The sequence below is a fragment of the Hetaerina americana genome, unplaced genomic scaffold (assembly GCF_022747635.1).
Source record: "Hetaerina americana unplaced genomic scaffold, ioHetAmer1.1.p SCAF_3, whole genome shotgun sequence".
Taxonomy (NCBI): domain Eukaryota; kingdom Metazoa; phylum Arthropoda; class Insecta; order Odonata; family Calopterygidae; genus Hetaerina; species Hetaerina americana.
The window spans coordinates 79,313,178-79,339,528 of record NW_027286874.1 but is presented as its reverse complement, the minus strand read 5'-3'; the positions used below and the strand labels follow the sequence as shown (position 1 = coordinate 79,339,528).

General features: G+C 35.4%; 1 protein-coding gene across 2 annotated transcripts; it reads right to left on the bottom strand.

Annotated features, from left to right (window-relative positions):
- Window positions 1-1,134: 1,134 nt before the first annotated feature.
- Window positions 1,135-26,320, bottom strand: TBC1D16 (TBC1 domain family member 16). Of its 2 annotated transcripts, none has more exons than XM_071587415.1 (13): window positions 26,227-26,320; window positions 25,955-26,085; window positions 25,625-25,859; window positions 25,055-25,437; window positions 24,476-24,625; window positions 23,007-23,241; window positions 18,366-18,489; window positions 14,186-14,325; window positions 13,511-13,654; window positions 13,212-13,398; window positions 7,798-7,904; window positions 6,542-6,758; window positions 1,135-1,912 (listed from the first exon to the last, which is right to left on the bottom strand). In XM_071587415.1, the coding sequence occupies exons 2-13, from the start codon at window positions 26,052-26,054 to the stop codon at window positions 1,730-1,732; spliced, it is 2,205 nt and encodes a 734-aa protein (XP_071443516.1). In that variant the 5' UTR covers window positions 26,055-26,085; window positions 26,227-26,320; the 3' UTR covers window positions 1,135-1,729. The 2 variants fall into 2 exon arrangements, with proteins under 2 accessions (XP_071443516.1, XP_071443514.1); XM_071587413.1 differs by having other exon boundaries at window positions 26,218-26,318.
- Between the last annotated feature and the right edge of the window lie 31 nt (window positions 26,321-26,351).

The following is a 26,351-nucleotide window of genomic DNA, read 5'->3' as shown; positions in this document are numbered from 1 at the left end:
TTGAATTTATTTGTTTTGATTTATTTCTTTATTATATGTAACATTGCAGGTTGTTAGTTACTAGGTAGGCATTTTCTTTCCAGTGGCTGTGCATATATGGTATGCTCTAAGGCCACATGAGATATTATAAAGTTAATCACCACCATTCTACTTTTGCGCTTGAAATACATATATCATTATCAACATTGTTCCTGGGCATACTTCTAGAATCTTTCAATTTTTCAAGTAAATTTACCAAGGGAAGGACTTAAAAAGCTCTCAAACATACATCTTGCATTTTGTCTTCCTTATATTAACAAATTCCTTATTATTCCCTTGAATCATGATGTTAATAGCAGTGATCATCAATTAGCAATTATGTACGATTGTTATTATGTTTGAGATAAAACTTTCCTCATAAGGCATTTACACAACATTCACCTTTGAATAATAAAATAAATTTTCGACTAAGGCAAACCTTAGTACATTCAGTGTAATTTTCATTACAAACTAACCGTTTTTTAAAACTGAAAATTACATATATATATATTTGAAGTTGGCTCATTGTATGTGAAATGAATGCATACAACATTTATATTAATAAATATTCTTCTGGTTATCTTGATGTATTTATTGCCACCCATTTATTTTTTTCAATGATAATTTTTAACCCTCAATAGTGTAACTTCCATCATTTAATGAAGGATAGATTAATATCAAATATAAATTAACTTAATGAAAATAAGTTGAAGGAAACACTTCATGGTACAAGTCCTTGAATCATCTCCGACCATGAGATAATTTCTCTGGTTGCTCAAGGTCGGCGAGTATACTCTTTCAAATATGAAAATACAAAATTTATCACCGAGGTCCCTGACTGTAGCTACATCAGGAAAATGTCTTGCAATTTCCCATAATTGTCACTCCCTCCCCATCCTGGTTCTTCTCTTAATTTTTTTCCCAGAGCTTTGATTTGTCTATTCTAAAATTGCTGGATTAAAGGAACAAGGAATCTTGATGCATTTTTACCCTGTTTTCATTAGAAAGCAGATTAGCTTTGCTGGAGGACCACAACAATTTTAGAGGCCTTAATGAAACAATTGAGACAATGAAACCATAAGATAAAATGTATTTAATATTTATCATTTCACAGGTTATTCACATCAGGTCACTTGAGGAAATGATTTTCAAGTTTCATTGGTGTACATTGATCACATAAATATTTATATATAAAATTTTTACTTAAGGAGAACAGTGGAATAAAATTTTATTGACTTTATATAACACTAGTTTGTAAAAGACTATTTGTTGAAACAAAAACTTATAAATTCAAAGTAAGGGAAGAACTAAGAACATTTTAACAAAATTATTAAAATTCTATCACTTAAATTATATTTCCAGGGTAAAAGGGCGTTTCCATGGGACTTCACTTTACTGTCCCCTTGTCCTAGCAGCTTGGAACCAAAATTTTGACTTAAATGGTAACACTATCATTTGATTCTTATGCAACAGAGGAAATGAGGGAAAATTATGCTATAAAAATCTTTGAAAAATATATTTTTATAAGTTTCGATAAGTTGAACTTTGGATCACCTAAATGGTCATCATCAACAGCATTTGAGCTATATTAATCAATGTAATTTCAAAAAATTTTATGTTGAACATTAATAATTAACTGGAGATGCCACTTTTGTAATGTAGTTCATGAAAATTGCACAGTTAATTGATGACTAAAAAGAAGAATAAAGACTTATGGAACAGTATTAGTGCGGTGAGGACAACACCCCTCTGAGAGTCCTTGGTAACTACATATACACTCGACAATCGGTGCATGTGCAGAATCCCACATCCCAGGGCCACACTGTTGACAGAGACGGGCCAAAGTGCAGGGTAGCACAGGAAGCCTCCTGAATTGATAAAGAAGACCTCGAGCCTAGAAGGAAGAAAGCTGAAATAAACTTCACATACATTTAAATGTAACAGCAAACATATTATCAATGAAATGAATTAAAGTTAAAATGTTACAATTTAAATAGAGTCAAATTATGGCGTTACAAATTGGTAGATAGAAACAAAATTTTTTAACAAATTTCATATTTTGGGTATAAAAGCAACTGCTGAGTACCTTAAATTCTACATCTCACCTAAGATTCAAATTTGTAGAAGAAATAAACTATATTAGTGATGGTGTTTATATTGCTTCCTAAGTTTACTTTTTCAGCCGAGATCCCAATGGGTCCTGGAGGTCACTGGGTGTTAATGCAATGCATAATGGTGACCCATGGGATGGGGAGGTGATTGAAATATGTCAAAATTGATCAATTTTTGCCAAGTAATGATGAATGGTGAAAATTGTATGAGGCATATTGAAAAAGTAAGGGACGTTTTCTCATATTTGAATACTTGTGGGTCAAAAAAAAGTTGAAAATAAGTAGCATCACATATTGATTCTTTCGGAGGCCACTGAAATTATTTTGATTTGGAAGTCCCATGATTGAAATAAAAAAGCTCAGATATCACAATGGTGGGTACAAAAATGCTTACCTAACGACACAAAGAGTAAACAATGTCGAGCGCACAAGCATTTTTTTTACCAATTGATAACAATGTAATGACTTGACCTCGCACCTAGAGACAATTTCCTCTTCTTCCTGAATTGACCACAGTACTTTATTGAATTCATTCTTCTTCCGGGAATTTCAGTCGCATAGGTGAGTTGATGAACAACTGTTTCACCCCCAGTCCTGGTGTCTTCAGATTGAAGTGATTTGCGTTGCAATTTGGCCACTATATATAGGAGACGCTGGCTGGCTGGGAGCTCTCTGATTGGCTCTATCTTGGCGGCCAATGGGAATCAACCTTTTTCACGCGGGAGCCAGGGTGTAGCCATCCTCACGGTTGAAATAGTTTGGATTCTTCATTATTTCAACAGCTTCTTTTATCAGTCTCAGAAAATAATGCCCTTCTCTTGCCAGCACTCTTGCTTGATCAAACTTGATTGTGTGCCCGGGTTCCGACCATGCATGTTCGGCAGTTGCCGATAGTCGGAACAGTACTTTGGTGGACTACAGTTTGAAGATGATGAGGAAGACTGCTGTTGTCAACTGATTCAACTCCCAGGTGGCAAACTTTTATACAGAGGGAATAAAGAAGCCAGTGTAGCATTACGAAATATGCTGCTTAGAAGAGAACAGCAATTGTGTGGAAAGTGAAATAGGTTTTTAGGAAACTAAGTCCATCAATGAAAGCTTTTTATAATGAGCATATTGTTGAATGACTAAATAGATCTAAATTAAAAAATAACTTTTTGTGTGTAAAATGTATATTATGAAAGACATTCTTAAGCTTGAATTTGTATGAAAATGTATTTGTTTGAATTTGTACGAAAAGGCATTACTGTAATCAACAAATTTTTTCCTGTTATAATAGAATTTTTTTTAATGAGTTATTGTAAAACAACTCGAATGTGCTTTCAAATGAAGTAGATTTAAAGTAAATATGATTGAGGTGATATTGGTGAGCCTAAAATAAGATAATTTCTAAAATACACAGGGTGCAGCGAAATCCAGACCAATTTGAATATCCGGCCATATCGTAGTTTCACTGGAGGTCGCGATTGGCATTCTTGAAAGCTATTGGCATCTAGTAAACAGTCATAACCTCAAATGGCTGAGATGTTATGTACAAGGGCGGAAAACAATCAAAGAGGTGCTACTATTGAAAGAGTTCGTGCTGGGTGTTATATTTTGAAATAGTTCGGTTCTTTTGGTACCCCAGATCAACTGTTTACAATATTGTGGCTGCGTATAATGCTTTGAATAAGTCTGAGGAAGGTTTCGCTAACCGGCAAGGAAATCTCATCCGGAGGAATGCATGGTTGTCCAGATTTAAGGGCCGCACCTGATATTATACCCATCCAAATGATGGGCGATTTCCTTCTACGCAGTTGTCAACCCCAGGAATAGTGCTAACAACACCACCAAATCCTTATTGTCCCTAAGGCCCTCCATGCATGACCAAGAGTTGTGGAAGGAACCCTGTGGAATGCATATTTCCCTAATAGCTGAGGTGCCTACAAATGCCCATGTGTAGACCTAATCACTAGCATTTAGAATTTACACTCAATCTGCAAGAAATGTATTGTATATGGGAGTTCCCAGAAGTACCCGGCCTGATCTAGAGATGGCGGTAGTTGTTTGAAAAATATCACTGTACTAGAAAGTATGCAATCTATAAAGCATATAATTTAAGTTTGAAGATGCCACGTTGTTTAAAATGCTTTTGGCAGCCATCAATACTGAAAGTTTTCAGTTAATTTGTGGAAATGGAGAAAATTGGTCATCGTTATGTGATACAATACTTTTACTTGAAAGGCCTCAGGCCAACCAATATAAAAGCTGAACTGGATTCCACTCTAGGTGAGTCTGCTCCTTTGTTTACAACAGTAAACTATTGGGTAGCAGAGTTGAAACGAGGCTTTACAACCTGTGAAGATGAGCACCGTATTGGTCGACCAAATAATGTGAAGACTCCAGAAACAGTGAAGAAAATCCACAGAGTGATACTGAATGATCATCGACTGAAAGTCCACGAGCTAGCAGACATAGTAGGCATTTCAAAAAGTGTAGTACATCGCATATTAACTGAATTTTTGGGCATGAGAAAGCTGTGTGCACGATGGGTGCTGTGTTTGCTCACACTTGAGCAAAACCAGTGTTGTATAAATGTTTCGATTGAGTGTTTAGCTTAGTTTCACAGCAACAAAGCACAATTTTTGCACCGTTCCATAACCATGGATGAAACATGGGTCAATTACTTCACACCTGAGACAAAAGAACAATCAAAACAATGGATTCAAAAGGGATAACCGTCTCCAAAGAAGGCAAAGACCATTTCATCTGCAGCCAAGGTCATGGCATAGGTTTTTTGGGATGCGCATGGGATAATTTTCATTGACTATCTTGAAAAAGGAAAAACTATCAACGGCGAGTACTATGCAAACTTATTGCAACGTTTGAGCGAAGAAATCAAGCAAAAGCAACCACATTTGGCAAAGAATAAAGTGTTGTTTTATCACGACAATGCACCAGCTCACAAATTTGTTATCGCAGAAATTTACAAATTAGTTTGAATTGCTACGTCATGCACCCTATTTGCCAGATTTAGCTCCCTTGGATTATTTTCTGTTCACAAACTTGAAAAAATGGCTCGGTGGTCAAAGATTTTCCAACCATGAAGAAGTGGTATTGGCAGTCAATGGTTATATTTAGGAGCAAGACAGTTCTTACTATAAATAGGGAATCAAACTTATTGAACATCGCTGGGAAAAGTGCATAGAGCTGAAAAGAGATTCTGTTGAAAACTTAATAAATTTTTTCCAAAATTTTTGTGTTTACTTTGTTGTGTCATGTACTTGTGGGATTACCCTAGTATTATTATACATTTCACATTTGAAATTATGATGTCAGTCCTATATCAACTCCCTCCTATGGGTGCACTGTCATGCCATTATCGATTCAACTGCCTTTGGACTAGGTTGGGTTAGGTTAATCACATGAACACAATAAAATGTCGTGTTCTTTGTCTACTTCCAAGGGAAATATTTAATGATTTTTCTCATAACAATATTCAATTTTCTTCAGGTCTGATGAAACACTTTTAATCTTCTGTTGTGAACCTGTTGCTGCTTAGCCTTAAATAAGGCTGCAGTGGAATTAATACTAGACAGCAAATAAGAACAAAGTGGGAGGTTTGAAACCCTATTTTAAACACAAACTTTTAAATTATTATAGTGTTCAGAAATCTTTGGGACATGTGCCGACATAAGTCATTTTGAGGATAGTAAACTGGGTATACGCCTTTGTAGGGGACCAACTGGGATGCAACTGGTGGAGTCTAGCCACTTGCAAATCCAATCATGCCCAGACCTTGGTTAATTTAATTTATGAATCTGCGTGTCGTGTAGCCAAACCTCCACCAACTTGGATTGATTGACTTTCCAGGTTCTTGTCCTTGGTTACATCCTTTCCCCATTCTATGAGCTTCCTCATCCCTTTTTTCATTCCTTTCATTTTTCTCTCTACCTCATCTCTCCATCACACTCCCTCTTACTAATTTCACTGCTACCATCATCAAGTACCTTATTTGTTTTATCCTCATGTCAGGAAGATATTTTATTTTCCATTAATTTGAACACCAAAAAGGGTGTAGCACAGAAAAATTACCAAAAGAAATTTCCAAGCTATGTTACACCAATATAAGTTTTATACACATGGCAAATCCCATCCTTTGTTGGTCTATCCTCTTGTGCATGTCAATAATGGTAATTGAAAAGCCATGTTAGACAAAAAAAATACTCAAAAATGTCATTTGGGGTAAGAAAAATAGCCAGCTTAATTCTGTTTTCCTGAAAAGAACAAGCAATCTAGTCTGGCTTTGGTACCTAGAGTACTGCCTAACTACATTTTTGCCAAGAAAACAAATTATCTTCATTCCATATTTCCATGTAAATAAATTCTCCTAATGCTAGGAAATTGTCTAAAACAATAGGAGTCACCTGTACCTTACGTAAGACCAAGTGCCCATCCATATACATAGAGAGAGAACTGAAATGCAACAGCATCTCATCAGCTCGAAGATCTTGGTCAATCACATCCTCTGCAAATATACAAATAATCGAGAGACAGAGGAAGAGGTTGAAGTGATCAGTAGCCCAGTTGGCCCAGCATGCTTCCCACATCTGCAGGGCAACGTTTTCTGTAAACTCCCTTTTGAAACACCTAATGAAATGAAGGAGAAATTTTGCATTGAGTAAGTTTGCAACATTGCAGTGCATTGCATTTTGCATTGAGCCAACATTGCAGTGATGACAATAAGAGTTGGCCTAATTGCATTGTCATTCCCAACTGAATTCATTAAGTTTTGTTAGGTTTTTTCCACACAATATTTTTCCTTAGTTGAACTGGCAAAAGAGTTTTTTGAGACATCTTCTTGTTAACAATTCTTGTCAAAATTTTGTTGTGTCACCAGAAAGGGTAATTACTTCAAAATTTCTACCACTTTTTTCTTAAAAAACAACAAACAAACAAGTTTTTTTAAAAGAAAAGTTCCTCTCGAAGATAAACAGCGTTTTTCCAGTTGCAGAGATGTAATTCTCAGATAATTTGGTAAACCTTGTTTAAGATCTTCCTTACAATATACTTTAGTGACTCAGTGGAGAGTTAGTTACGTTTTCTTTGGGTATTCATTCCAATATAAACGACAAATTCTGATAAAAACATAAGATGACCTTTTTACTCTTCAGCAAAATCTTCATCTTTAGCATTCTTTCATTCCAATCTTTCTTAATAACAAGTTTTTCAGGTTATTACTAACTTTCAACCAATAAGTTTTCTCAATTAGCAAACGGGAATACTCATGGGTGCAAGATTTCATTAATAAATAAATAAATAGTTCTGAAATAAATTAAGAAAAAGTAAACAAATTAATACATATGCTAACTGATTGTGCCACTCAGTAAGTAAATTTCCATCTGATTTTGAAATTATTTCACGATCCATAAATATTTATTTGGTAAGCTATGCACAATTGGACTGGAGATCTGCTAAAAACCAGAATCGGAACTGCTAAATAATAATGATGATTATATCGCTAAGGTTACATTTACTTGGTAAAATATGACTTATCTTTTGTAAAATACTCAATTTCAAGAAGAAAATTTAGGGTTGACTAATCCATGAGTGAACGGGCATTTTTAAATCAATGGAAAGATCATCTTGGTTGATGCAGAAGAAATTAAAATTTTTTCAGTTTCCTTACAAAAGAATCCATCGATGGCAAAACAGCAATTCCATGGCATCCGTGTGCTGCTGAATATGTTCATAAAATTGTGGAACCATTATGCGGATAAGCTCTCGAAGATAACACTGAAAAGATATTCAATCACATAGCTCATTCCTTTATAAATATACACATTCAGATTTAGATGAGCTAAGAGTGGTACTCCATAAGTTCAGAAAAAATTCATTTTTAGCATAAAGAAAATAAATTCAGTTGTCTTCAATGAGACAGCATGATAGCATAGCCATACTATTCATTTTCTCAGAAGCACTTTTAATTTTAAATGAACTAACAAAATCAATATTTAATTAATGCATGACTAGGACTCCATGATCATGGCTCTTTCGTAGTTGACAGCTTTATAGGTACTTAATTTAAAAAAATCCCCCAAAAAACTGAATCACACAAAATGAGATGAAAATTTTGCTGTTATGTAGAGTCAAACCTCATTTTAACAAAATCATTTATGTCTATGACAAAAACAAACATTTTACTGCGTAGTTTAGGTATATTTATGATTCATAAAAATTAAGGGAATAAAGGGTTTTAAAGGTGAAAAAATTTACACATGAATTAAATACATACATGCAATGTGTCGGCATTAATGGAATAAATTTTAGACAATGAATTCAGATTGGAATTGCTACACTCAACAAATGGATGATTGAGCCTCACTGTAACTCAATTCCTCATTGCTACTCCTTGCCCATACCCCATGTTTGGTTAGCCAACTGTCTACACTGTAAACAGCTGTCAACATGTCAGCAATTTCTTGATAACTTTTACTGCACCTCACCGAAAAACCTGATGTTGTTTCGTTGCTCCATGATTTTGTCAATTTCCATTTTCGACAAACAGAAAAATAAGGACAACAGAAACTAACATAACTGGCACCATACGCACAGCTTGATGATCCATCAAGCACAGGTGGCTCATTGGGTCTCAGGCAACCAGTGCCACTAGTGGGCAGGGCTATGGTCCACGTCATGGCTGCCAAATTGTACCAGTTTGTGCATTTAGTGCACAGACCACATTTAACTACAAATAACATGATAAAACTGACATGAAGAACACCGAGCACACAAGAACCAAGTTGGCTATCCTAATATCTGAAAATTAAATTGCAATGGCCACACTTCTACAGAACAGAAATAGAATTCTGAAACAATGTTCTGCAAGAACAATGAGTGAGAGAAACAACACTGTCTGACCATGTAAGGGTGGAAAGATATTAGAGTTAAAGAAGAAGAGTTAAATGTACTCTGGTGTTTGATCATTCCTCCCACATACCCTAGCGGTGGCTTGCAGGGTACTATGTATGTATGCAAATCAATGATCTATTTCAGCTTTTGCTTTACAAAACTGAAGGATCTAAGTGACCCATTATGTAAATAAAATACATCTCTGAATACCTATGATAATTATACATGAAGACATTCATCATTTCAAGGAGCAAATAATTAACAGAATATGCCGATTAAAAACATTCCACTCCAGCCAACTAAGTCTCCCCACCAGGAGAAATATGTACTAAAAAATGTACCACGGTTTAATTGCCAGGAAAAACACCTGGCAACAAGATGGCTGTTATAACATTTTCCAGCATGTACTGATATGAATCCACAATTCCAAAGAAACTGCGGGAGATGCCGCAATAGTAACTTTTAACGGAGTCATCTGCTAATGTGCATTTCATCCCGGTCCAGGCAAATGATTTTTACACTCTGAAATTGTTGCATTGAATCCAAAATTAGAGAGTTTTCCAACTTAAAATTTAGTACTAGAGTCAGAATGAGATAGAAATTCAATAGTACCGATATCCCTGGTCCCATGAAAGGGCAGTTGTGTCTGATTCTCAAGACTGTGTGAATGTTACTGAAGGGTGGTAAAAAAAAGGAGTAGCCAAACTTCAAATTCATATTACTAAATATCTAGCTCAATACCACTTTGGGATCATATATCATCATTTCCAGAAAGATGACAAATTTGCTAAAGTTATTTCGTGGAAATTAGTAGCTGTACATGAAAAAATGCCCAATTTTTTCCAAAGACAAATAATTTCCAGATTCTAAATAATATTATGTACTTAGTTGGAGATGTTAATTTCATGGGATGGTTGCCCCTCTTTTGGGCTAACCAGAAGCTTGATTAAAGAAGCTACCATTGCTCATGTACATGATGAGAAGCAAATGTAGCGATACAAGGCATTGTGCTGCCATTTAGATGGGGTTCCGTTGATGTTAATAAAATGGCGTACTGAGTGACAAATAATGGGATGGATATTAATGTTAGCAAATGCAAATACATCACTTTTAGTAACAAGGTAAATGGAACCAATAGGGACTACAAATTCTTAGAAAATATCATTCCTAGAAGTGATAGTTGTAAATACTTAGGTGTATATTTAACCAAGGATTTAGGGTGGGGGCTAAACGTGGAATACATTGTTAAGAAAGCTTTCAAAACTCTGCATTGGGTGATGACAAACCTCTGCGGGAACATTTGAGCAACTAAGGAAAAGGCATATAAGACACTGGTAAGACCATTTTTAGAGCACTCATCACTTGCATGGGACCCAAATCATACGACAAAACTTAAGGTACAAAGAAAGGTTGCCAGATATGTACTGGGGAAGCATAGGAGGATAGAGAGAATGACTGAAATGTTAAAAATGCTGGGCTATGAACCTTTACAAAATAGGTGAAAAATAAGCAGACTTCGTGGGATGTTGTGCATTCTGAAGGGAGAGACAGCTTGGGCAGAACTAAGGAAATAGATAGGAAATCTAAATTTTATAGGGAGGAATAATCACACATTCAAGGTAAAATGCCGGACACAAAGAAGATATCAAAAAATGTTCATTTCTTGATAAAACAATTGTTGATGGGAACAGTTTACCTGAAAAACTATTCGAGCCCTTTCCTAACAGGGTAAATACTTTTAAGAAAAGATGTAAACAATTTATATGATAATTTGATTGATGTGTTGTGTAAAATTTTATGCAACAGCTTAGTTTTGATTTTTTTCTTTTTGAATGGGAAACTGATGCTAATAAAATCGGGATTTTGTCATCTGTCAAAACTGTCAAACAACAGTGATTTCATCCCAAAGGTTTTGAAATTTGAGTGAAAGGGACCCAGATCATAATCCCTCAAGGAGTTAGAAATATTTAGTCCTGTAACTCAAAATAACCAACTAGTTAATGACCATTTTTATCCCTCAAAATCTCCATGCCTTCACAAACCTTTGTCCATCTCAATTCCCTCCCATTCTCCATCTGATGTGATCCCTGCACTAGGTATTCCTCACGCAGCCCTGAACCTTCCTTCCCCTGACACTCCCTCTCCCTCTTCTGCCTTGCATATATCTATGCAGCTGCATTTCAGGTAATGCAACCCAAAGCTGTTTCCTTGCAACAAAACTATGGTAATGAAAAGTAAAATTATATGTGGAACTTGCAGTGTTGCTACTTCATCAAACATTCTTGTTAATTAATGGGCAAAGTAAGAGAACAAATATAATACAACTAAATATTTCAATTCTCAGAAGATAGTATTTATTAGTTGGTCCACCTTCTTATACAAAGTGTTAAAACTGATTGCCATGAGAATTGAAATATTAAGTCGAATTAGTAGTCCACTCTTTATTTTTATGTTAGATCAAGAAAAGTGTTTTCTAAGTTAAACATCCCTGCAATGAATATGAGATTCCCAGGTGCCACCAGATAATCCACGGGAGGTTTCTAACCACAATGTTACATCTGAAGTACATTAGATTGATGACCAGAAACCCAAGCAATGAACCACTACAATGCATAATTTGGATAACTTATACATTGGTTCACTCTAAGGCATAAGTTAAAACATCATGCATATGGGCATTTACTGGATATTTTCATGAAAGTAACCTACATTTAAAAATATTTTGATCATTATTAAATGTAAGCCTGACAGTAAATTTGTAGTACGGAGAAAATAAAAAGACTTGAATTAGTATTATTATGAAAATATATACTATTGTTTTACTGTTCTTAGTTTACCACCAATATCAATGGTCCATATACCCCACTACATGGTCCCAATGATATGTTAAAATGAGGCTTTACTGATTAAAAAGGAGTATGGCAATTTTAACAATATAATTGATCTCATTTCATAAATTTTTATCAATGAAAAAATGAGATTTTTTTAGGATTACTATGATTACCATATTTTTAGGCATATGAGATGCACCTTTTCCTCAAAAATAGCTTAACAATTTCATTCATTGTGTGAAGTTTAGGTCAGAGGGTTGAGGTATCCTAGGAGATGACCACACTCATTAATGTTCTTGATCAAGGAAGTAAAGTACCATGGTAACTAGGCAAATAAAACTTTTATGTATTTTCGTCTATAACACTAATGTGAAAATGCATGAAACCAAAGTTGACTAATTATTACATACCAAACAGAGATTAGGGTCATTAAAATGATGGACATGAACAACCAAAACAATTCAATGACAACAATTTAATGAATAATTCACAATGGTAAACTACAGAAGGCAAGGAAGTGGAGATAATGAACTTTATCCACTAGCATTTAGCCAACAGAAATAGAAAGAGACTGACTTTGGTGGTTAAGAAATGCAAACCAATGGACTTGTAGACATTAAATATGTGAAAATTCAGGAATAAGCTCTTCCAAAGGCTTTCTAGGAAATCATAAAAAGAGGCAGTATGGTAATACAGAGGGAAAAAACTTGGGAATATGCAGGATAATGAATAAAAACAAGAAAAGATTGGATTGACTGAAATTCATTCAGGATATCATGGCTCTTGAATTGGATAATGTTAACTACATTCTACCAATTCTACAAACCAAACTTCATATGGGAAATTGTTTACTTTAAAACTTTCCATCAACTTTTTTTCAATAATATTCTCTCCTGAAATACAGGTGCATCTTACATACCATTAAATATGCATGAAAAAAGTTGAGCAGTATGTTCTCCCTTGGGGAAACACTCAAATTCAAATCTGGGGAAGGAATGCCAGAAATGCATTCATCAATTTTTTGTTCCTGCTCATGATACAATAAGATAATTTTAAGATATACCCCAACAATACTATAGAAAGAAAAATTTTTCTCATAAAAATGAATGCATATAAATTTTGAAACATATGCTAGTCACAGTTTTTCAACATAATGATTACTTTCATTGAAGTGGGAGGTGGTGGTGGAAAGCTAAAGACTTACTTTTACAGTTATTGAAAATTACATTAGAGGAAGTACTTTTGTTGAAAATCTTGATAAATGATTATAGCTATTATTGATGCAAGATATTCCAAATTTAAAAAAAACACTATTATTATTAAAGTAATAAAAAATACAAGTTACAATTTAGGTTCGTACCAGATTTCTGTCCATGTCATTATCAGTGGGTGTACAGACAAATGAGTGTCTTTGCATCAGTGCAGAGAAGCACCAAAATGCTTCAGATGCATCTTCAATTTCAGCCAATAATGGAGCCAAAAGGTCAGACATACCCTGAGTGTAACCAACTTTTGGCTGATGAGCAGCATAATTAAGTAGGATATTTCTAAATGCACCAAAGATCAGAGAAAGGAGTGTTGTTTTTAGAAAATTAACAGAATGACAATAATGCCATGCAGCTATAATAGACAACATGCATGAGTTAGAAATTGTCATACTTCATTTCCTGAACATGAGGGTTGTCCTCACCAGCATAATAAGGATTGGAGCGATCAGTTCTAACCACATCTTCCTCGACAACACATTGAACAGATCTCCAAAATATTACCTGCTCCTCTGGAGACATACATTCCCGTTTCCTTCTATACAAATAGAGCAGGTTTTTGAAAAAGAAAGTTTTAGTATTAAGATACAAGTACTAAGCCCACAGAAGCAGATTATAGCCAAATATGTAATATATTAGTGCATTTTCAGAAAAGTGACACCACCAAGTATGAGATATATTGCACAAAGTGTATGAAGGGGCACATAAACTCAAGCAAAGCTCATTTCCCTAGTGTAGCATGCATAGATTAAAACTGAAGCTTCATTAAACTTAACATTGACATCAGCCTTTAGTATAAAGAAATGGAATTTTTACAATAGGAACCCTTTAAAAATAGCACAGATAAGTTAAAACAAGAGCCCCAAGAAAATCCCAATATGTTTCTTTTAAATAGTTTAGTAAGAGCACTTGATTTTACTAAGTATTCATTTACATTAATCACTGTTTCATTTTGGCATAAACACCATATTACACAATTTGATCATTTTGACAGAGCACATTTTTATTAATTCATACCATCATCAAGAATGGAAAAGTAAACTGCTCCTTTAAAAGTGTGCACACTTACATAATCTCTAAGTATTCTTTTCTTCTATCAGCTATCAGTTTTTCTCTTTCTGAATATGTTGACTGGAATGAGAAGCACTGCAGAAGGAAAGGCCACACTGTTTTCCTTAATTTGGGATCCAATCCGCCAAAAAATATTCCCTGGATGGTGGAATAATTCTTCTATCAGTCAAACCTGAGGAAGACAATGCTATACAAACTGAGGGGTAATATGATAAAATAGTGGACAGACATTTTTAAAGGAATAGATAGAAAGTGGTTACCACCATAACAAAAAGTAAAAAATATTGAAAATAGATGAAAGATGAGGGAAATCAAATACATTTCTAAAATCATAATATTATTAAAAAAACTAAATAAACTAAAACACCGATACAATTACATAATATTTCATTTTTATTCAAAACTATTTCAAGTCATAAATACGACTGGAGTAGGGCAATCTGGTGAAAGATTCTATCCAGTGGCTGAGGAAATTATCTTTCTACATATATCCAAGCAGATGATCTAACTTATTACCCATTATGACATTTGAAACCTAGAAACAATATCATGGGATGGTTGAATTTTACATTAATTTCAAATAGATTAAAACATACCCATTACAAATATAAAAATCTCATGCCCAGCAAATTAATTTCTCTGTTGTTTTTTCTTCTTATGATCAAATACAAGGACAAAAATACAAATTATTAGTAATTTTAGCATTTCTCCGGTCTATTCCAACTTTTCTAAACTCCCTGCAAAACAAAATGAAGGAATAGTCTTGCAATCAACCCCCGTTACTTTTATTACTCTTCAATAAAAAGTTTTTTATAATAAATCTCTTCTCTTCTGGATTGGAGTGAATTTGGAATTTTTTATATTAATATCAATGAGCTGGTGCTGCTGATAGTGTGTTTATGGTTGCCATATCATAAGGACAGAAAAATCTATATTTGAAGAATGTTTTATAATTATTCATGCATAATGGGATATATGGTGAAAAGAATAAGAATATTTAATTCTTTATCTGTTAATTAGTTGAAATCCCAACAAAATTATTATATAATCAAACCTAAGTGCCCCAACATTTTCAATTCAATAAGCAAAATCTATTCTAATCTATCTATTCTCAAAACATTCATTACAGAACGAAATAGAGAGGCATCTTTATGAGTTAATCTATATGAGCAAATACATATTCACAGATATGTAAAAGTTGATGAATGCATGGTGCCCAGAAACCCCTTGCCATATGCCAATGAGGCAAATTGCGGAATATTGCATAGATCTGTTACTTCCAACCAAATTTCTGAGACATAATAGCCTTAATGACACCTGAGGGATGCCTCATAATATTAAGTATCATCATAATGCTTTAATGTATTATTCATTGTACAAATATCATTATCAATATATACTTAGAATCTATATGGGACATAGATTGAATTTGTAACCAAATTTAGTTTTTGTGCAAAAAACACTTACAAATGAGAACAAGCTTTAGTAATGAGCATCATTGGTACAGATAATACTACAAAACATTGAGATAAATATGAATTAATGAAAAAGAGAAATGAATAAGAAATACTTAGTTTTTCCACACAAACTTTATTTTTACGACCGGGTTTCGACGAGGATCGTCATCATCAGGTAATTATTTCAGAAATATACACACATATATATACCCTTGCAATGCTGAACATGTGAGGTGAAGGAGTAAGGGACAGAGTTATTGGTCAGTATGGCTAGGGGGGGGAGGGATTACGGGGTGTAATTTGGTCGGAGAGTGGGTGGGGACGGTTAGTCCTTTGGGCAGGCAGGTAGAAAGAGGAAGGAGAATGGGGGGGGGGGGTCCCCCTTGTTCTCGGGGCTGTTGGAGGGAAACGGTTGATGTGGGAGTGAAAGGTCGAGGAGAGGAGATCTGAAGGTGTATAATACGTCGTTAACTATTTTGCACTTGGTCCTTTCACTCTTGATGATTTCCATCTGTTCGAGCGCGTCCATCCGGGGTCCTTTTCTTTCCACATGCATAATTTCCAGCTTAAAATCACTGGAATGTCCGTTATCCAAAAGATGTTTTGAAAATTGGGATGCACCATTCTTGTTTCTGAAGGAAGCTTGGTGTTCCTTGAGCCTTTCCTTGAATTTCCTTCCCGTTTGCCCCACGTAAACGGCTGAGCACTCACAGGAGAGTTTGTATACTCCACTCTTCTCTAGATCTGGGATTTTTTCCTTCCCGTTGATTATTAAGTTTTTTAAATTTGTTTTATTGTTAAAAGCGGGTATGAATCTATCCCTTGGTATCCTACTGGTGACTTTCAGGGACAGCTTTCCTAAAAAAAGGAATCTTTGCCATTTGGCCGTGTTGTCTCCTTCGGGGGCGGTGCTATAGATTAATTTTACAGCCCTTTTCTCCATTTTCTTTTTGTACAATTTAGTACTCAGTTAGTAGATAAATTGTACAAAAAGAAAATGGAGAAAAGGGCTGTAAAATTAATCTATAGCACCGCCCCCGAAGGAGACAACACGGCCAAATGGCAAAGATTCCTTTTTTTAGGAAAGCTGTCCCTGAAAGTCACCAGTAGGATACCAAGGGATAGATTCATACCCGCTTTTAACAATAAAACAAATTTAAAAAACTTAATAATCAACGGGAAGGAAAAAATCCCAGATCTAGAGAAGAGTGGAGTATACAAACTCTCCTGTGAGTGCTCAGCCGTTTACGTGGGGCAAACGGGAAGGAAATTCAAGGAAAGGCTCAAGGAACACCAAGCTTCCTTCAGAAACAAGAATGGTGCATCCCAATTTTCAAAACATCTTTTGGATAACGGACATTCCAGTGATTTTAAGCTGGAAATTATGCATGTGGAAAGAAAAGGACCCCGGATGGACGCGCTCGAACAGATGGAAATCATCAAGAGTGAAAGGACCAAGTGCAAAATAGTTAACGACGTATTATACACCTTCAGATCTCCTCTCCTCGACCTTTCACTCCCACATCAACCGTTTCCCTCCAACAGCCCCGAGAACAAGGGGGACCCCCCCCCCCATTCTCCTTCCTCTTTCTACCTGCCTGCCCAAAGGACTAACCGTCCCCACCCACTCTCCGACCAAATTACACCCCGTAATCCCTCCCCCCCCTAGCCATACTGACCAATAACTCTGTCCCTTACTCCTTCACCTCATATGTTCAGCATTGCAAGGGTATATATATGTGTGTATATTTCTGAAATAATTACCTGATGATGACGATCCTCGTCGAAACCCGGTCGTAAAAATAAAGTTTGTGTGGAAAAACTAAGTATTTCTTATTCATTATGAATCGTTTCCACAAAGTGACGGCGGATACTATACAGAAAAGGAGAAAAAACACATTTGATTGGTGTCAATATGTACCTGGCATAAGCTTTCCAAAATAAATGAAGCTTAAAACCCTAAATTCCACATTCAAAAGATTAAGGCGATATATTGGAAAAAAAGTGAAGCATATAAGCTGAAATACATGCCTTGCAACCAATATAAGAAAACCGGGAAGAAAATTCATGAAAAATTATAATAACTTGACATTCAAGTCCTTAAATAACATATCCATACTTGCAAAATGCAATAAACAAGAGCCATGAGAGTGACTTCATTCCCAAAATTTCCTAAGGTAATAATACTCTTAATTTTCCCTTAGCACAATATATGTTTGGATGTTGTCAAAATGTACCAATAGTCTATATACAAAAAAACATACATAACATAAATCTAAAAATATACTGGTTTAAAAGTACATGGTATTATTTTGCTATATTTAGAAAATATATATATATATGAAAATAAATGTCAAATTGTGTCCATCACCAAACTATTGTCCACTGACGTAGCCTAAACAATGATCAATCAAATACATAATCAATGCCTTATTTCAAAGATTTGTTCCTGTTGCACAGAAACTTGTCCCACTGTCTTTTTTTGCTAGCTACTCTCACTGCCACAAAATGTGATTAAAAGTCTAACTTGACAATTTTTCATCACCCCTTTATATGTAGATACATCTTATTTGAGTAACATAAAGTAACATAAAGTGAACATTGCCATATGGCCAAAGGGCTCAAAAACATAAGATTACTCTACCATTAGATCACAAGTAAAAAATGATTACACTAGTTACTATTAGTGACACCTTCACTTCCTATTAGAACCCTTAATACCTTCCGAAGAGTAAGATCATCTTCAATTTGGCCTTCTTCATTCAGAAGACTACTCCAAAATTCCTGATCCACGACAGGTATTAGACCCTCTTCTGGGTGGAGTTCTTCCTCTTTAACCTCAGGCCTGGAAAATAAATCAAAATTGCCATTACCACATAGTAAGCTCCTCCTCCACCTAACCCAATGGTGCACACAACCTGTAGGCAAAAATGTTGATTTTGATATATTTTTAACCAAACAATTTTTGAAACTTCACATAATTATTTCATAATTTTATGATAGTATAAAGTGAAATTCTATTTCCAGGACAGAAATGTAAATAATGGCTTCTCACAAAATGTAATACCCACCCAATTATTTTTGGATCAATATAACTACATAGTGTCATTGCTACCATTTTTGCCTTTCCGCCAAACAAGACACGTGGCACACAGTTTATGAGAATATTACATTACATTCTGAGTCTTCGACCAAATACTGATAAAACATCTATGTCATTGAAGCATTTTACAGCAAACTGTTCTCTTCTAATCTTGCTGTCAAATGTGTATTTGATGTTTACATCCAGTTCTCTGATTCAATGCAAACATGTGGAAGTACATAAAAACCATTTGCTGCTCATATTTGTGGCTGTTTTGATTTTGCATCTATTTTTACATATATATGCTCATATTAGAGTATGTTGCCACAACAGATTGAGAAACAAGTCAATTAATCTACAAGGAATAGAAACAGGTGCAGTCTTTTTAAACATAATTTATTGACCATTTTTGCCTGAGTAATGCTGTCCAGGGAAGTTAAACATGAAATGATGCAATATGTCTTTAATTCAATCTTTAAAATTAACATTATTTCAAACCAATTATTCTCTTCACCTGTACTACATTTTAAGATTCTATTATTTTACTTTTGCATACTGTTTTTCTTTGATTTTTCGATTAGGATGACATATATTAGGATTCTCTACCAATGCTTATGGTAATACCCATGTTCTATATGGTATATATGGAAGAATACATTTATAAGCAGATGTATCTTGTTACAAATACTTCATTTAAAGTGAGTGTAGCATAATACTCAGAGGTATAATAGTATGAGAGGGCATGAAACTCTGAGAACAGTTGCCAATAACATGATTTTACACCTGCACCAGGCATTCATTAAAGGTCGCACAGAAAACTGATCACCAAATATGACTCTCTTGCAGAAACCCACCCTTAATACCATCAGCAGAAAGCTTTCGCCACCAATATGGGAAAACCCATCACACATTTTACAATGAAAAACTATAACTTAATAATTCTTCTGTATTTTATTTTTGATATGTCCCAGGTTTTGATGGGCATCATCATCATCAGATAGTGACTCTTTAGGGCATCCATCTTTATATATGTTACCATCAGGTAGGGGAGAATGGCATTTAAAGGGAGGGTACTGTAGGGAAGGGGAGGCATTTTTTGGAGGTGGGTCGGGGAGGGATTGTGCAATGGAGGGGAGGGTATAAAGCCTGAGGAGCACCCCCATACGAAGTACTCAAGTCAAATGGTGAAGGAACACACAGGGGGAGACTAGCTGTGCATTGGCAATAATAACAAGATCCGTACATACCTTGGAGATCAAAGGGGGAAGGTAAGGGGAGAGGAGGTTATTTTTATAGAATAGACATTGTGTTACGCAATTCGTCACTGACCTACCTCCAAACAATGCTTCCACCCCCCCCCCCCAACCTGAAGTAACATATATAAAGATGAATGTCGGTAAGAGCATGTCAGTACTTGATGATGATGTTGAACATTGAAATCCGGGTTGTGTCTAAATGAAATACTGTGGAATTATGAAGTTATAGTTAATCATTATAAAATGAATCAATTCCATAAAGTCATGCTTCAAACAACCAATTTCATTAGAGACTTGGAGTTTCTTCTTGCCAGAAGTTTGTCAGTAAAAAGCCCACCATGAACTATGGTATTGTTGCCCAACTGGCACAGGAATGGATTTAGTGCCACAGACAATCTTAACAATCAAAGGGCATCAATCAACCACCTATCCCTGATTAGAGGGCTTAAGTCACAAAATAAAAAAGCAGTTGTGCTTTTCATTTTATAAACTCATGAATGTTTAAGAGAGATTGTGAAATGTGAGATTGAATGAATTAAAAAGAACTTCATAAAGCTTAAATCTAAATTCCTATTTTCTTTTTTTTTCAGTGACATTAGTCATTTTAGTGGAAAAAGATATCAGATTATGAGAACATAAAGTATTCTGCACTGCTAGTAGGACTGGATAGAGGAATTTGAAAAAACAGCATATTGAAATAAACATCTCTTCTTTCTAAAGCTGAAAACTTAAAGACAATATCTGTCGCTCTTTCATAATTTTCACAAAAAACATGGAGGAACCCATATGCCAAGTTATAGAATTGACACCTATCTATGAGCTCTCCCCTACTCACCTCGAGAGAGTGCTCCATTAAGCTGGTAAACTGACATCTGTGCACACCACTTATTATAAAAAAATTAGGAATACATTTTTTGACTCACATTTTAAATGCTTCATATTTTTATCAGTTGTATTATAGTTAATATTGCATGGTAACTAATTGCCTTAGCCAATAGAAATTAGTGTATTTGGAAGAATAGTCTTTCAAGAAATGAACAGCATATAAATAATGCCTACATTGTGCTGGAAAAAATAGGTGTAATATGGTAGAAAGTAAGGAAAGCACATGAACCAGCTCGAGATTTTCCTTAATGATTTGTGAGATGGAAATGACTTGTGTTTAACCTTGTTTTCTAGAGCTTAAATCACACTCAATACTAACTGATTCTATGGAAAGTAGTTCTCAGGATCACCACCAAGAGGATGGAGAGCAGGGCAAATGATTACTTAAGGGGATGATCAGTTTGGGTTCAGTAAGGGGAGAGGCATGAGTGATGCCATTGCAATAATTAAGTCACTTATAGAGAGGAACATTGGATACAATCAGGATGTATTTGCCTGTTTCATAGACTTGAAAAGGTGTTTGGTAGAGTAAATTGGGAAAAACTAATGATAATATTGCAGACAATAGGAGTAATTTGGATGGATGGAGACTTATTCGTAACCTGTACATCTCTCAAGACTGCTCAGGTAAGAGTGGGCGGGATGGAGAGTCAGGATGGGAAATGTTAGAAGAGGTTTAAGAAAAGGATGTCCTTTATTACCTGTGCTGCTCAATGTATATGTGGCGGAAATGGTGAAAGAGGCATGGGAAGAACGGGAGAGAGGAATGAAAATTGGTGGACAATTCATAAAATCAGTTAAGTTAGCAGATGACCAAGCTTTAGTGGTCAGTCAGACTCTGCTGGATGCATTCGAAAGTCAATGGAAATAGGTAAGGGATGAAAATATATCTAAATAAAACAGAGGTTACGTGGTTTTTGAGAATGAGAAAAGGTAAGCTAAATGCTAAAATAGGAGGGCAAAAACTAGAGCAAGAGGAACAGTTTACCTATATTGAAAATGCTTTGGACTTATATGGTCAAAGTAGTAGGGATATAAGGAGAAGAATTGTATTATGCAAATAAGCTTTCATAAGGAGGAAGGAATTGATGACAAGGACATTGAGCAAAGATGCTATGAAAAGGCTTGATGAACGTTAATATGTGGCATAGTTCTGTATAGCATGGAAACATGGACAGTGAAGAAGAATGATAGGTGTTGAACGTAGGATTTTGAAATGTAGCTGTGGAGAAGGATGGAGAAGGTGAAGAGGACAGAAAAGAAAACAAATGAAGTGCTAGGCATAGTGGAGGAGGAGGAAGTGGGAAATGTTTGGATAAATCCAGAGGAGGCAGGAAAGATGGATGCAGATGCATTTCATTGGCACTGATGCCAGGAAGAATGTTAGGCAAGCAAGGAAGGGATTGGATAGGGATGTTGGAAAAAATGAAGAGAAGAAGTAGGTATGTGGAGTTGAAGATGAGCTTATTGTAATGTCAGATGTTGGGATAGAAAAGAGAATCATAGTTGTACAGTTTGGTAGCTTGTGCCCATCCAAAACCTTAACCTACTAGTTGAATACCAATAGGTAATAATAATTGCAATCATGGGACAGATCACACCTTTGTAAAATAGTGTAGACATATTTCAATGTACCGACACTAAAAAAACTTGTAGAAACCTGAGCTATTTATTGGGAAATACTCTTAGCTTTGGATTACTTGAAATAAAAATAAGTGGGATTGATTAACAAGGTTTTACTGTATATAATTTCTTGCTGAATAATAAAGTCCATGTTGACATTAAGGGGTAGAGTAAGTAAAGAAAGCAGACTTCTTCTGATTTCAGACCCCTGCGCAATCACACCATGTTGCAAAAATTTCGCTACTAGTATGTTCTTCGAGAATAGTGTTAAAATGAATGTATGCAAATACAATTAAAATCAATAGGACTTAGTTGGTGAATCTATATAAAAGGATGAGTTTTTTTACAATTGTTTACACTTTTTATGCACTTGAATAAAATTTTCTTGAATAAACTGAACTGAGCCTAACAAATGGAACATTTACCCAAACATCCAGCAATTATAAATACTTTGATGAGCTTCGAATCATCTTATGAGTCTAAGTAATCATGTTACAGGAAACTATGAAAGCATACCTGCAGACCATAAATTGACGGTAAGGAAGTGATTGTATCTTGCCTCCTCTCTCACCAGAGGCATGCTGGGGTTGAAGTAAGGTGCCCCACTGATGGAGCACATCAGCCAATCTATCAAGGCCTCCACGGTGGAAATGAAGTATTTTATATTGACTCTCTCGGGATGCAACTACTAACTGTCCTGAGGTACATTCTTCAGGATCACTAAAGAATAATCTCAGGGATCGCATTTCACCTTGAATCAAATTATTAGAAAATGTAAGTCATATAAAATGATTCCATAACACAATAATGAAAATGGTGTTTTATGCAAGGTTCCATTGTTTTTAAATATCATGACCCTAAATACAAGTACACACTTAATGTGAAACTATTGAAACATTTATCTCTCCATTACATTATAATCAAGGAAGTGTACATGAGAGACCCTATCAATGGAGATTTCAAATTGATAAGATCTTTATTAAACTAGAAAAAGTGCTTTTGAGAAGTAATTACTGCTCAGGATAATATCAAAAACACTATGTTGCTATTACAAGAAACATTATAGGATAGATGCCAATTACAACTCTTTAAGTTTAACTACTCACTCAACCACTAATCATCCTATTCCTTTCCAAGTCCACTGGATGAGTGATGTAGATGCAGGATTATATGCATACTCAATATAAATGTAGAAAATATTCAATCAAATTGATGTTGTTCAAACAGTTCCTTCAACACTACAAAAACATTTTTCAAACAGAGAACTTAGAAAATTATTTTCTAGCAACACCACTAATTTCAGCTAAAGTTTAAGAAAAGCCAAGAATTAATCCTATCCTGCAATCTTTCAATGGGTATGTCAGAGATCAGCCAGGCATCCAGGACTATATGACAAAGAACACCTAACGTCTTACATTATGCTCAGGCTACAGACTGCAGAGTCAATCTCCAGGGCCAGAGCTACTGGTGGCTTTTCAAAGAATTTTCCATTGAAGTCAACAACAAATGAGTGACGGTAAAACTGGCCCCTATTGAGTCAAAAAGCATTGACATATTCTAGGTACTTTACATAAGCCCAGATGCAAACAAAGTGAAGAAGATGATACAAAGTAAATTCTATATGAGTGCCCTGTTGTAAAATGGACTTTACCTACATTCCTTGGAAAACTTTGCCGGCAAATCAAGCAAATTAAATGTGTATCCGTTTGATAATTTTTAACACTATAAACAAATCATGAATCTTTGATGGAATCATGACATTTATCACAATAAATGAGCATGTATAACTGTTAATTGCTTAAGGTATCTCAATTGAGGCAGCTGCCCAACTAACCTACATATATGCCCCTATTGCCCTGAAAATTGCCATAAGAGCATATGGCAGCCCAGATATCTATATACTCATACACACATTCAACATGCTGTGCATGTACATTAAAATCATAGCAAACTTTGTAGGCTGAATTAAATCAAAAAAATCTTACCGAGGTCAACGGAGAACTTTCTACATGAGCGATGGTGGTGACGAGCTCTATTTATAATAGGAGAGGCTGTATTGGAACCTTCAGGAAAATTCAGATTGTGCCGAAGGGCCAGTGTCTCTGGAGTACTCAGCATCCATAGTGGAATGGAGTCTTTGAAAAGTAAAGACAAGATATAATCTTCATATCAGATTCCAGACAAAACAAACACCACTTTTGGATTTATAAGGATGAATTTGGTCCCAAATTCTGAAGTAAAGGAGCATTTGAAATTCACATAAAACTTTTCATAACTTCATGGATATATATAGCGGTATGCACAGGCAGCAGGGAATTAAATTAATATTAACTTCATTTATTTGAGAATGCTAAAAAACCAACACTAAATCTCCCACGGCAAGTTATAATATGTTTATGTAAATTCAACTGCTAATCCATTTCCAAGACCAAAATGAAATGTTGAGTTAGTTTAAATTGTTTCAATATTATTTTAAAAAAGTACATCTGTTTACAACGCTCCCTCATAATGTCCGAAGGGGGTAACATGGGAAAAAATTGGGAGGTATCGTGAAACAAAATTACCTGCCAGTGAATCTTCTTCCCTTTCTCTTGCAGAACCTATTCCATAGTCTAGATAACCACCTCCACCGAGATAAGAACTGGATACGACTCTGATAGTGCTGGATGCAGAGCTTAATGAGTCTGACCTACTCAATGGAGCAGACGGGGATGGTGTACTAGAAAGATCTTCGACAGTGCCCATACTAACACTCAGGCGTCTGGTTTCTGAATTCTGAATTTGAATCACTTCACTAGAATCACCCCTAGACGAAGGCCCTCCTTCACTTTCGGTGTCTGTTCCTTCAACGGATGACGATGTGGGATCCAATGGAATGACACTAGCAGAAGCAGGGGCTGATGAAGAGAGCCTGCACATATTAGAAGCTGATCCATTTTGTTCCTCGCTGAATTACAAGAGCAAAGAGAAAATGTTACATAAACGATGACTAGAAGGTTCAGATTTGTATTAAAAAATCAGTAAATATTCTTCTTTGAACATCTTAAGAAGCTGTCATAATAAACTAAAATTACAAACCACTTTCATTCCAAGGGCATATGATACACAACACTGATAATAACAACTTCACTGACCTTCCAAGATTAGGAGCTTGGCGAATTGCTGCCGACGGATTCCGTCGTAAGGTAGCATTAGGAATCCAGTTTAGGCGAAGAGTGGGTCTACCCTTGTCTCCGGTACTGTCAACGCCATCACCAGAATGTTGTGGGCATATATGATAGGTGACAGTCAAATAACCAGGGTGATGAACAACATCCCAGTCTTGTCGACGTAAGGCTGTAGGTGGGTGAACACAAACGTTGTTCTTACCTAGGAAAATGACCAAGCATACATTACTTCCGATAATACTAATCAAAATTGAGAATGGAAAACATTAAGTGTCGATTCCGAGCTTAGAAACTCACAAAATACAACTTCGCCATCGTGATATGATGGAGTTGAGTATTCGCACTGGCCGCCGAGAATTAGGCATGATGCTCTTCGCAGTATGTTAGGAAGTGGCATCCTTTGAATAAATATCACCTAGCGATGTGTCCTAAATAATAAATTAAAAACTATGACAAGCTACTACCATAATTGCACTTTTCTCATTGAAATTTCTGAAAAATACAGCACCCAACACAACACATTATGTCCCTTATTTTGATTTATTTTTAGTTTTACATACAATGCTCACATCGGCACACATGACATTTGAAGGTAAATTTTGTTGCTACGAGTCTTGATGAAACTGTTTGCTACTTTTACGCCTACTCAAACGCGCATCCGTGCGCATTTATTATTTCCGCTTTTCTTATGTTT

Excerpts from the sequence above, each read along its gene's own strand:
- TBC1D16 (XM_071587415.1), bottom strand. The coding sequence starts at position 26,054 with ATGCCACTTCCTAACATACTGCGAAGAGCATCATGCCTAATTCTCGGC. Across the intron at positions 23,242-24,475 it reads AAAGTTCTCCGTTGACCTCG|GTGAAATGCGATCCCTGAGA; the intron begins GTAAGATTTTTT and ends ATTTGATTCAAG. Across the intron at positions 6,759-7,797 it reads TGCCATCGATGGATTCTTTT|GTGTTTCAAAAGGGAGTTTA; the intron begins GTAAGGAAACTG and ends TCATTTCATTAG.